This window comes from Chroicocephalus ridibundus, chromosome 2, assembly GCF_963924245.1.
Source record: "Chroicocephalus ridibundus chromosome 2, bChrRid1.1, whole genome shotgun sequence".
NCBI classification, from domain to species: domain Eukaryota; kingdom Metazoa; phylum Chordata; class Aves; order Charadriiformes; family Laridae; genus Chroicocephalus; species Chroicocephalus ridibundus.
This window is the reverse complement of record NC_086285.1, coordinates 34,482,668-34,495,534: the sequence shown is the minus strand read 5'-3', so window position 1 is coordinate 34,495,534 and position 12,867 is coordinate 34,482,668. Positions and strand designations below refer to the sequence as shown.

General features: G+C 40.5%; 1 protein-coding gene across 1 annotated transcript in view; it reads left to right on the top strand.

Annotated features, from left to right (window-relative positions):
* Window positions 1-692: 692 nt before the first annotated feature.
* Window positions 693-12,867, top strand: part of MACC1 (MET transcriptional regulator MACC1) — a 36,997-nt gene continuing 24,822 nt past the window's right edge. The window contains exon 1 of the mRNA XM_063324982.1: window positions 693-837. Within this exon, the coding sequence (XP_063181052.1) occupies window positions 835-837 (3 nt within the window). The 5' untranslated portion in view covers window positions 693-834. The remainder of the gene's footprint in view (window positions 838-12,867) is intronic.

Here is a 12,867-nt window from a genome sequence, read left to right as displayed (position 1 = left end):
CACTTATCTTATCTCTCTGTGGCTATAATCTTTGTCCCTCTTTATCAACTTTATCCTACAAAATGTTGAAATCACTGAGGAAAGCACCTGCAATATGATGTCTGGGAAACCTTACTATTACCTCAAGCTCATGAAGCCAGAAAGGAACTCTTTCCCCCCATCCCTCCAGAATGTCTCTGCTTTCCCTCCTCTGTAGATGTCTTCTCAGGCCATTGCCACCCCTCTTTCACTTGCTTCCTCATACCCAGTTGTCTGATTCTCTCACATGCACAGAGATGCCCAAACCGGTCATACAGGTTCACACGATTTTGGTCTCTGTGTTCATTGCCTGTAAATCTAATGATTTCTAACCTTGACCTTTATCAGAAGGTCATCCCTTGTCCCCCTCCCAGCGAGTTCAATGTATTTGCAACATGGCGTGTGAAAGTAGAAAACCCAATCTCTCTTCCAGCAGCAGACAAGGAGCACACGCTTCCTTCTCCTTTCACGCGCGTGCCTATCTCTCCTCCCTAAGGTGAAACTCCCACACCACCTCTCCTGGTTTCAGGTGTAATCATACACCAGCTGAAGGCAATTATGGGTAACGTAGTTCCACTGCTCCCTCCTGTCTGTTTGAACAAGTGGTGTGAGGTACCTGCTAGACTGCACATTCCAGCAGGCATTGCTCAGCGCCCCTAAGAGGGAGGCTCGCCAGGTGTGCTCCCAGCACCTACCCGAACCCCGAACACGCCGGAGCTTTTCACAGCTGGAGAAAGAATAAGTGCTCCTTCAACACTGCTGATGTCTTGAGCAACAATATAATTCGGATCTAGGAGAAAACTCTTAGTTCCCAGAATGGTGAGTTTGCTTTTTTTCTTTAAAGTATCTTTTCCTGTTTTTGTTTAAAATACTTTGGAAGGGCTGAAATGTTGTAGTTTTTTACCTGGTATCAATGCCGCAGTCTAATACCCTCTTTTAGGCCATAGCTAGTGCCAGGCACCTCTGGAGAAGGTGCAGGACCCATGTACATTTTGAATTGCACGATGTTGTACCCTAGGGTGGTTTGGGATGTGTGGAGAAAGGCACGGCACTTGCTAAGTGCTGGTGATTGCCTTTCCTGAGAGTGCCAATAATGGTGAACCTCTTACAATTTTTAATCAACCAATATTAAGCTGGCCTTCTCTGTCTTTTTCCTGTTGTGAAATAAGGTGCTGTAGGGGGGCGTGTGTGTGTATGTGTGGGGTCTGGGTTTTTTTTTTGTTGTTGTTGTTTGGTTGGTTGGTTGGTTGGTTGGTAGGTTTGGGTTTATTGAAGCACTATATGAATTGAAATACTCCTCTTCCTGCATGCAGCAGTCGGGCTGTCCCCTGGCTTTGTGCGGTGGGGATCAGGAGCATGCAACAGGGTGCTGAACACTGCGTAATGATCCTCCCTGCTAACAAGGCAGCTATTAGAAATAAGAAAAAAAGGAGTTTAAAGAGCACATATACTTCTGAACTTTAAAATATTCATTCTCTATTAAAAGAATACTTGAAAGGTAATACCTCCAGGCTAAACGGAGGCAAGACCTATCATGTTGACAGACCTTGAACCAACTCCCTTTATGGCTAAAAAATGACAAGCAGAGCTGGTCAGTCTCTTTAAAAATAGAAACATTTAAATGAAAGACAAGAAAGAAACAGTTCTTGTTCTCTTCCCACCTGTTATTACCACTCAGCTAATAACACCTCTTCGTTGATATAGATTTCTGTTTTTAAGGAGACGGGTTTAAAAACTGAAGAGCTTGGGAATAATTTTTGACTGGCTTTACTATGAAATGGCAGTAGCCAGCCTCCTGAGTAAGTGAAAGAGGGAGGGAAGGAGGGAGGGGATCATTCGTACCCAATAGATCTTGGGGAGGTGCAAGTTGCCACACTGGCAACACTTTCCCTAGCCCAAAACCATGTATTTGACAGCGGTTAACGTGAAATGCTCCAATGCAGAACTCGCACACTGAAACCAGTTGCACAGTGTCTGTGTTGGGTGGGAGATATACAATGGCATTTACAACACAAGCACAAGCTGGTTATTGTCATGCTAGAAGCCATAAAATAGTGTTTACCTTGGGTACATTAAAAATGAGGAATACCTACAGTCGTATTCACTAAACTACATAGTACAACAATATCCTGTGGGAACGTGCTCAACAGGCTAATTATATGTTGCAATAGAAGGCTTATTGAGCATTTAAATGTTGGGTTTAAAATGTTGTGCTGTCTCTCTTCTCCCCCTTTCTCCCCTTACTACGAGAATGGCTAATTGGGTTCAATTGCAATTTTCTTTGTTATTCAACTTCCTTTTAACTCTTTATCACAGTGATCTTCGGCCCGTGGCCCAGGAATATTTGTGTTTCGTGGACTGTCTCTGAGAGATTTCTATGAAGGGTATCCCAGGGAAGAAAAAGCTTTCAAATTCTCTACCACTGGAGTTGGATGCCTTTCCTCTCTATTTTCCACAACAGATGAACTCGAGCTCCTTGAGAAACTACAAGTTTATGCTACTGTAAACTTAGTAACTCCCTGCAGGGAAGTCCACCCTTGAAATATGAATACGAAATAGGTAGAAGAAAAACCAAAACCGCATACAATGCAGAAAAATAAATCATGTTGCTATAAAAGACAAAAGACTGGCTTTTTGGACAGAGCAGCCAGTCAGTCAACCTAATCTGATGGTCTCTAAAAGATGTCCTGTCTGAAGAGCTGAGCTCTACAGCAGTGGCAGCTGGAGGTAAATTTATGCACCCCAGACTATGGAGTGTACTTGCAAAAAAAAAATTGTGAAAGAATAGGCATAGCTCTGTCTGGAACTATAGTTTCTTCCATCCCTTCTCTTATGAAATACTGCATAGGATCCTAAGTTACCTCACAGATCCCACAATGGGAAATGAAACATGACTGGAGAGGAGAAAAGGAGCTATTTCACCAGCATCCCTTTCCTGACGTTCCCATACTTTGCTGCTACCACAAAGAGTTTAGTCTAATTTGATCTTCTATCTGTTTAACAACTACTTCTGTGGAAGCCTTCTCCTCTCAACTCTTACCCTCTTTCTTGAGTTCTTTTCAGTTCATTTCCTTCAACTCTGTATTTTCAGGAGGAGACAGGGTTTTTTTTGGAAAGTGAATTCTGGAGTAAAGGTGAGGTAATATACTCATGGAAAAACGTATCTATGTATTGGTTTTGTAATATTTTACCTTATTTTCATCTGCTTCTCGGTACAGACCTGTATCTTATTTGCATTTCTGCACATTGAGCAAACGTTAAAGTGCTGAGGATCATACTTAAACTTTTTCTAAGAAATTACAACTAGTTTAGAAATCAATGTGTATGAGTAATTTTAAATTGCTCCTCTGAAAGCGACTCTTCATGTTCTTATCTACAGCAAACTTAATCTTACACTGTTCAATTCATTAAGCTTTCGAGCAGTTCTTTGTAGTCTGCTTTAGTGTTAGTAATCTCAGTAATTTCAGTTTATGAGCAAACAGTGTCATAACACTTTCTGCTGACCCTCCTGTCCCACCTTCCAGAATTTACTCAAAGTGCCTATTGTATAGGGCAATAAGCAGAGGCACTGCAGCACTTCCCTACCAAGGACCAGTGATGAAGTTGAATCAGGGCTTTGAACTGCTGAAAACTTCAGAAAACTGAAACAAAGTTTTATAGCTTGCAGCAAGTGTTGTTTTGGGCTCTATTTTGGTGTCTTCCTGGTGGAGAGGAAAAGCTTTTCAGTTTGGACGTATCCAGACGTCCTTTCCAAGGAATTTTATAGGAGGCATATACTGCTAAATTTCTGTAACAGTAGGAGTCCTTTCCTTGTGTCGCTGAGCTTCACGTCGTAAGCCAGCCTGCTCAGGAAGAAGCTGGCTGATTATTTTGTTGACAGCTGTGTTACACTCCCCAAAATGCTGCCTCTCCCTTGCTGTCTGGGTGACTCTGCAGGCTGAAATTCTCTGGAAAACCAATGAGTATTCTGGCAGCCCAGAAGAGATTCTTCTAGGTCTTCTGCTTGGTGTATGTATTTACAAAAGACTCTGGATGGCAATTATTTGAATCCAAAATGTAAATAGTTGAATCTCTTTGCCATTTTCTTCAGCTTTCTCAATGGGGAAAGAGTCTTTTTGAATTATTAGGGGAAGTCTGCCTTCACTGCAGACTTGCAGTACTTCATCTTTATGTTCCTCTTTACAACACACCTGTGAGACAGGGAGCTGCCATTTTACATTGGATAAGTTCTTGCACTGCATTTAAGCTGCTGTAATGGCTACCTGCTGCTGAACGGGGCAGTCCCATTTCTCGTACCTTGCCATTACTTCCCACAGCCCAGCGCAGGTGAACACTGACTCATTGTGCCTGGGCCAGCTCCCAGTGAGACCAGATAAGCACCAGTATTGATGCAAAGGAGATGTAGGACTGCTGCTTTCTGGAGCAGCCAGACAGCCAGCCACCTAGTCAGATGGCATCCCCAAGAGCAGACTTAGCCTCAAGCAGAATGCCAGATGATCTTGTCTCTTGTTTAATACCTTAAAAACTTGGGAGATTTGACCCTAGTTCTATCCCAAACTTGCTCTGAATTAATTCTTTAATCTCTGTGTCTCTCTCCATGGAGGCATATAGTACTTCCCTGTATTACATGGGAGTTAACATGTATTTAAATTGATTCTAAAATGTATTGGCTCACACTTTAATCTGCACTGACCTCTAGTTAGATATAATGTTATTAATTCAGGTTGCGTCTTTACTTACTAATATCAACTGCCAACAGCCTTGCTTGTCCGTTGTGCCAGTCATCTTGCAGTCATGCCAAAGCAAACAGCTCCTTTCCCACTGGCTGCAATAGGCGGTATCACAAAACATTCATGCAACAACTTGACAAGGAGTTGTTTGAGTTCCCACCTGAGCCTATGTCTGTAAAAAAACCAGAAGTTTCGCCAACAGGCTCGAAGTTTGTGACCCATCAGTGGCAAATCCTACAGCCTAATTTTTGACCTATGGTCTAGTTGGGACTGAATTTTGGATATGTATTTACATGGAGAATAAGCTGTATTTCTACATGTACTTAGCTGCGTAATTAAAAGGAAATGACTTTGTCTGAAATAACTGGGGGGAGGGGAGAGGCAGCTGGCAAGACTTTTAGGTAGGTTGTTTTTATTCATACATGATCTCATGCAATACCAACTCTGAGCCCTGAAGAAAAGCCTATGATGTGATGATAACCTTTTCATGAGTTCACTCCCTCTGATCCACTAGCCTTAATTTAACAGGATCTCTGTAAAGGTGGGAGGGTGTGACGCACCAGGGAGACAAGGATTCTCTATTTATTCATAGTACTGCCCTAATTTCTGCAGCACAAATTGTCACCTGTTGCTCCGTGTGAAATTATAGTACTATGAACATGAGTAATGTCACTCTGTTCTTCTTCTCAGTGATTTTTTAAATTTTTTTTTCTTTCTTTCTTCTTCCTATTTGAAATTTAGTCTGTTCTTTACTGTGGACACCAGCTCTTCAGCTCTGGACTGAGACTGTTAACTTGCTTCCAAGAAGTTGTATACAACTATCAAATGAAATGAATAACATCACAAATGCATTTGTAAAATCTCATTAGTTTTCCAAGGAAACATCTAACAGTCCTCAGCAGAAGCAGCTTCTGATTGAAGTGCTCATAATATCTCTCTTAAGGGGTGAGAAGAGGAAAGCTAAACTCAAAACTGTCCCCTCACTTTCCATATATAGGACAAACTGAGAAGGACCAAAGTTGTTTAGTTCTACAGCTAGACGGGTAGGACATAGAACATGGGTTACCCTAATTGAACCAAGCTTGAAAGCCTCCAAGCTAAACTCCATATAGTTTTGAGGAGAGTGTGGGAAGCTAGCGTGGCTTCCCCAGTGACATAACTACTTTTTTTTTTGGAGCATTCGGAAGCATTGTGACTCTGAGGTATGTGTATGAATCTAGTTGTAAGTTCTTAATGCATGCATCATCCTAACATAAATAACTTAATGTCTTTACTTCATCAGTGGAGAGCAAGAGGTTCATTTAATGGCTCTCAGAGTTACTTTTCTGTCTGCCACAGCACAGGTACTTATGCTCTGTCAGCTGGATCCCACCCACAGTTACTTGCTTGGCTTGCGCCGTCAGGTGGATGCTTATATGGCCAGGCAGAAAAATGCTACTAATCTGGAAAATATGTAAGAGAGCCCTTTGCAACTTGGAATTCCGTGGTGCATTTTTACCAGTAATGGTTGTACTCCAGTCACAAAACACACTAGCAGAAGGCACTGTATGCACTACTGATATGCTCCCCAGACAAGTAAGACTTTCCCTAGACTTTTCCTCATGTCATGTAGTGTATGGTAGCAGAAACAGAAGGACAATTTGCTTGAATTCTCAACTTAATGGAAGTTGCATTCATTATCACTGTGATTTTTTTTTTTAATTTTTTTTTTTAAATAACAGAAGATAGACTTCTAAGTTTGGTTACTGCTCAGTTGTTTTACTGGATAAATGAAAAAATGGGAGAGAGAAAACAGTGTGGAGGGTGTGTGTATATGTCAGTAATTTTCTGTTATACGTAGTGACAGATTACTTGTATCTGATTTTGATATGCGATTTCTGCTTATAGCTGGAAAGGGAGGCCAAACTTAGCAATGCCAAAGGCTGTCAGGAGGTGTTACGAATACCTGCCTTGCTCTCAAGTTAATTACCTTTTCAGGGTGTGAACACTTTGGGACAGAGAAGGGCTCTTGTGATATCTATGCAGTTTTTTTCAAAGCCCTGGTCTTGGCGGCAGTTTTCTTCCTGTGGCGCTCACACGTCCTGTGCTCTTGTCACTGTTTTCCTGAGTGGTCTGGGACAAGTTTGGAGCAGGATTTTTATGTGGTTAGCACATGTTTAGGCAATTCTTACGGTAGGGGTGGAAGACACTGGAATGTGGCTATCAGTCTTTTTGTATTTTAGTCTTTGCATCTGTAAATTTGCCTATCTTCGTTTTTTCCCCCATCCCTGCCCTTCCTTGTCTTAAACAATCGGTTCCTTGTCACCAGGCTATGCTTGCTATGTGTTTGTACAAAGCTTAGCAAAGGAATGCTATTCCAGCTAGTTCTACCGTGATATAAATGAAGAAGAAAACACTGCTTTGGATCCCAACAGAATGTAAACATCAGCTCTGGGGCTCAAAATTGGATATTTTTTTTTTAAACAGTAACAGCTAGATAAAAGTCTGGTGCCTTGATAGGAAGAGTATAGGCATAGGAAGAGTAAAGGCATAGGAAGAGTAAAGATAATTGCTTTATTTCTTTTGGCTTTGAAATCTATGAATAAATCAAATTAAGTGATTCTGAAACAGTCTGGCAACTATTGGTGCTGCCAGGTTTTGATCTTCTATGCCTGTGGTGCCGAAATTGGTGTGTCTTGATCCCCTTTCCTCTTGGGACACGTAGATCTGGAAGACTGGAAAAACCTTCATGTTTCTCAGGTGGCAAATAACCTCTCTCCTAATATGGAGATAGCAAAGCGAAAGCTCACTCCTTCCCTCCAGGCAAAACGTTCATGTATGGGTTATGGGTTAAGCCTTAGGTTATTTTAATGTTAATCTCTAAAGAACTTTAAAACGAAATTACTTGTATGGACACTAGTGATTCAGCATACTGGACGATGACGACAGACATTGACTTACAATTGTAAAATCTTGCTAAAATCATCAATGTGAGATGCATTTGCACTGTAAAAAAAAAAAAAAGAACTAAACTAACTTTCACAACAGAACAAACTGTTTAGCTAAGTTTATTGAGACATCTGGGCATACAGTCATTTCTGATTGGTGTGAAGTTGAGAAGAATCTCCTGAAGTTCTGAAGGTTAGAAATTGCACCAAATTAGACAAATATCTTTACATTTTCTTCCTGATGATCTGCTGACTGATACTTCTCACTTCTGGTGGGTGTGACATAGCTACATGATGATTCAAGTTTTGAACAAAGTTGTACACATTTCTGTTCATTACAGACAAAGCAACCTATACAAACATAACCCTGGGTTATAATCTGTCAGAAGCTGACCTAAACTGTCTTCATGCTGCACAACATTTGCACCATGCACCTCCAAGGATACTTGCCAAATTAAAGTTTAGGTAAAGTTTTGGAAGAAGAATATATTTAATTTGAGTTTTGATTTTCGTACATCATGCTTTTCTTTCCCTTTTTGTACTAGACAGCTCTTTGTTGGAGAATGTTATGTTCTGCAAATATCTGCTTGTCATCATTAATGACCTGAAACATAGAAGAATAATTGCCATTAAAGGGAGACTGAAAATTTCATCCAATAAATCACACAGCCAAGATTACAGGTGTCTGTAGCAAAGCGTATAACAGTAGTCTCCTGACTCACTACAGCCAAAGAAAAACATCTTAAGCAAAGTAACTTGCCTCTCACATCAAGGTGTGTGTTTGAATTGACGTTTATAAGTTAAATGTTAAAATGATATCTACACGTTATGACAGTTATATACGTTAATCAAGGAACCCTTGGCAGTGATGGTGAGGATACACGTGTAATGGTAGGAGTGAGCTGCTTGATCTAAACAGTCTTTCAACTGCACTGTAAATGTAGTGTGTATGTTGGTCTCTATAGAAAATTCATAAAATAACAAATTTGGTTAGAAAAAAATACAAACAGTAGAATTTTGCATATATGATTTTGCAGTATTTCACATAACATGACACACGTTTTGAAGCCTTATTATCTTGAGAGGTTGGAGCTAGTTAAAGGTGGAAAACTCGAGACTTGCTGCCAAGGAGGTGAGATGGGTAGGGAAATGCTTTGATCGTCAAAGTCAGTGACCTTTTGGAAAAGCTGTGAATGCTTCCTCCCACGTTTCGGTACAAATGGAGCAAGGACAGTAAACTTATGAAAATGAAACCAGAAAAAGTGTTTCTTTAGGGCTGACATTTTGAAGTTGTTGCTGAATAAGCTGAACTCTGGGAGCCAACACATGGCAGGTTCCTTCAGGTTCCTAACTAGGAAAGTCAAAGTACTAAAAAGCTGTTATAAATGCGGTCTGGATTTCAGCTTATTTTTCTTGTAACCTTGTACCCCATTTCTTTCTGTCTGAAGCAAAGGTTACTCTGCAGTGCATGAAAACTTTCTTTCGAAGTAATAGTTGTGAAATTAATGTGGTTTCGCATGATGTTTAAATATCGTAGCAGTCTCAAATCAATTTTCTGTAACTTACTTCTGTAGCCTGACAATAGCAGTTTCACTTCATGTACCAGGTGATTATTCTTTCTAGTGAATGGAGCATCATATGCTGCAGTAAAATGATGCCCAGGGTTTTTCTGTGTAGGAAGCCAGTGAAGTCAAAGAACTGCGACCTTTGTGGAGACTTAATAGTATAAAACACCAAGCATGCTTAGTCTATGTGACATTGGAAGATGAGCATGTGCAGTATCCGTGATGGGTGAGGCAAGCCAAAGGATTGACACCAGGATCTTCACAAGGCTGGACAGTGTCCAGCTCTTACAGAGACTGCCATATGAGTGAAATTAATTTACTGCATGTAAAAATTCTTAAAGGAGTGCAGGACCGATTGGAGTTGTGGGGGATAGACTAGAGGGGAAGCTGGAGATAACATATTGAAATGCTGTGATCGTATCTAGGAGTTACTGATCTGCAGCCCTCCGCTTCTGCTAGAAAGGCAATAACTTCAGCTGTGGTGAAAAATAGTAAAGCTTGCTGAGGCAGAATAAATAAGTATAATCCACAGCATTTCTGAATCACTTTCCTGAAGATTTTCTGCAGGGTTATCTGAGAGGCACTGTCTGGGAATTTGATAAGTTCAATTTTTGTCCAACTTTCTGAGCAATTTGTAACTGCATCGCTCCAGCCATTATTTTTATTTAAGAGTATCAGCCAGATTTGTTGGGGCAGATGAAAATTTTTCTTCAACTAAACTGTCCATTTTTTGTGTATAAAGGGACGAAATTTATGATAATTTAGGGATTAGTTTTCATTTCCCCCCCCCTTTGATGTGTGAATTGAGTGGAGAGTCTTCCTTATTATAGAGCTTGAGCCACTGACCCCCTCATTCTCTGTCCTTTGCTAATTCCGTCCACATCTCTAACACAGTGTCCTAGCCACGGCACCTGTGTGGTGTTAGGGAAGGAAATAAGAAAGAAGGAAGCAACAGCTTTATGCCTCCTTTCTCTTCTCACCATTGTCATATTAAATGCAAAGAAGAAATAACATTAAGTGCTTTTTTCATGGCAAATGGCATGGAAAGATGTTATAGAGCTGAGCAGGGAAACTTCTTGAATGGGTAGGCACCCATCTGTGTATAGTGCCTGCTCGTGGTAATCCTGAGCAATTGCAGCATTCTCAGCTGCTTTATCAATTTTTTCCCTCAAAAGTCAATGATGTTGGCTAAGAAGGAGGAGCTGGAACCAGTGGGGAAGTAGGGTGCCTGTAGCAGCCCAAGGGGTAGAGCTGTTAGAAAGAGCAAGCTGGAGCTGCGCTGTTGCTTTTGGGGGTGAATAGAGACAATGGGAGATTAAAGTCAGCATAGCCTTGGCTGACATGGGGCAATTCTCTGATTTGTTGTATGAGCAGTTCATTGATCAATTTTGGACATCAGCCAACTGGCTGGTGAGAACCTCAGAAATGATTTCTGCCCCTGAGCCCTCCAGGGAGGCAGGATGAGGGAATACACATCCTTAAAATGCTTCCAGTGGGTAATACTATGCATTACAATATAATAGAGTGGTTTTCCTGGATGGGAAAATGAGCTTTCCATGGAGGTATTGCATCCAGGCTAACGGTATGCATCACCAGAGGGAGAACTGCTGCTGGAAAGACAGTTGGACATTGTGATGCAACGGTGAGAATGAAGGTGGATAAAGATCATCGGGACTGGAGGAAGAGGAGACCTGGAACAACTCTCTCACACAATTCTTAAATTTCACTTCTGAAAAAGATGAGAAGAGAAAATCTTTGAAGAGTGACTTTTAACTGATGCATAAAAATAGGTGAGAATGGACATATTATTCTTCTTACCATACCAAAAAGTAACAAACAAAAATATAGGTGCCGTCTTCTCAGCAGGTAGGAATAGACGGTTCAAACAATGAGCCTGTAAGGCAGCTAGATTTAAGACCTAAATTTAGGCACATAAGGGCATGTAATTTGTTGGGAACTTGTTCACTCAAATATTCTTGAACTTGATTGTTCCTTTACAAGAAGATCACAGTGATACTGTAGACTAATGTATTTTATATTTTTTTTTAAAAAAATGGAATCACTCCTATTTCAGTTTTAAAACTACCAGCAATACTGGAAGCAGCTCTTCCTCATTTTCATACGTAGGTCTTCTTACTTCTTTCTCTGAAATATGTAGTCTTCTGTCATCAGAGGTGGATTATTAAATGGGATCTGATGTTGCATGGCAGTTTATCTTCCTTTGACTTCATTTTTGTGGCTGGATCATTACCATTTTAGAATCGATCTGGCAGTCATATTATTTCAGTAAAAGTATTCTGTTAACAATGCTGTTAATAAGTAGTTAAAAGCACAATTCAGAGATTCAAATGTCCTTCATTAGTAGAGAAACTATCAATTTAAACATGAATCCCATTTGGTAGAAATAAGAGAGTTTTTTGCTTGTGAAAAGCATGTTATAATTGCTATGTAAAGGGAGAGTCTGCAATATAATGAGAGGTACTGGGTTTGGCTTTTAGAGGAAAAAATACATTTTTATGAATTCCCCTCCCTTCTTCCCTTCAAAATTACAGTGTCAAAAATAACTTTAAAATATTGGCAGGTGTAACTTAATGGACAGCTCAGCCTATTATTAGCAACACAGAAAAAATGTTTTAAATGTGACGATGTCACACTCTTGGAGAAGAGTTCTGACCAAACTGTGGGGACTATAATTGCCATAAAAAGCAACAAAGAAAAAGTGCACTTTCTGCGGTATACCTTGGAAAGTGTCCCCATGATTAAGACTCTCTCTCTGATGCTCTCTTCACTATGTTCCTAAAGTGCCAAGGACTATTAAACAAGTTCTTCAGTCAAAACAGATCAATACACAAAAAATGGGTATCAGTCTTTCCTTGTAAATATTATCACAATCTATCAAACACACTATTTGTGCTGTTACATACTCTCTGTGTCTGTTGTGTGGTCAGTCAAGTAGAGCAAAATGTAATTTGTGGATGCAGTGAAAAATGATTTCACTTACAGTTATTAACTTTGTAAACTAACCTCTAATGACAACCAGAGGAGTCCTTGCCAAATGGATTTACTTTCTTCTACCATATTTAATGGAATTACTTTCCCAACACAGGTGGCTGCCTGTTTTATTCATTTTTTTTCCCCACGTTGAGCTGGTCACGTGTCACACACCTTCCGTCATTTCTGCCCTCTCAGCATTGATCTCCCTTTATATTCCCCAGGAGAGATGGAACAAGTGACTGAGTTGAGTCCTGTCCTGTGCCCCTCTCCTGCCCCCATTCATGCCCTACACAACTGAGATTGCTTCTTGGCTAGTTTATACATTTTGAAAGCTTGCCTGACATAGTTTAAACATTGTAAACAAACTCTTCAAGTATGTCTTCATGTTAACTAATTTTTGGTGAGGGTGGGGGTGTCTTGTGGTTTGGGTTTTTTTTGTTTTTGTCCCTCCTCCAAGTTAACCAACACCAAACCAAAGTGGTTCCACATAAAGAGGCCCACCTGACAGGGCAGGCTTTCTGATGTGTTTTTCCTTTTCCCTAGAGCAAAAGTCTGTCATGCTTATGGAAAGAGACCTTTCTAGTCCTCTGTCTCATCAAAAGCACAACACACTGCAGTGTCCCTGGGAATTTT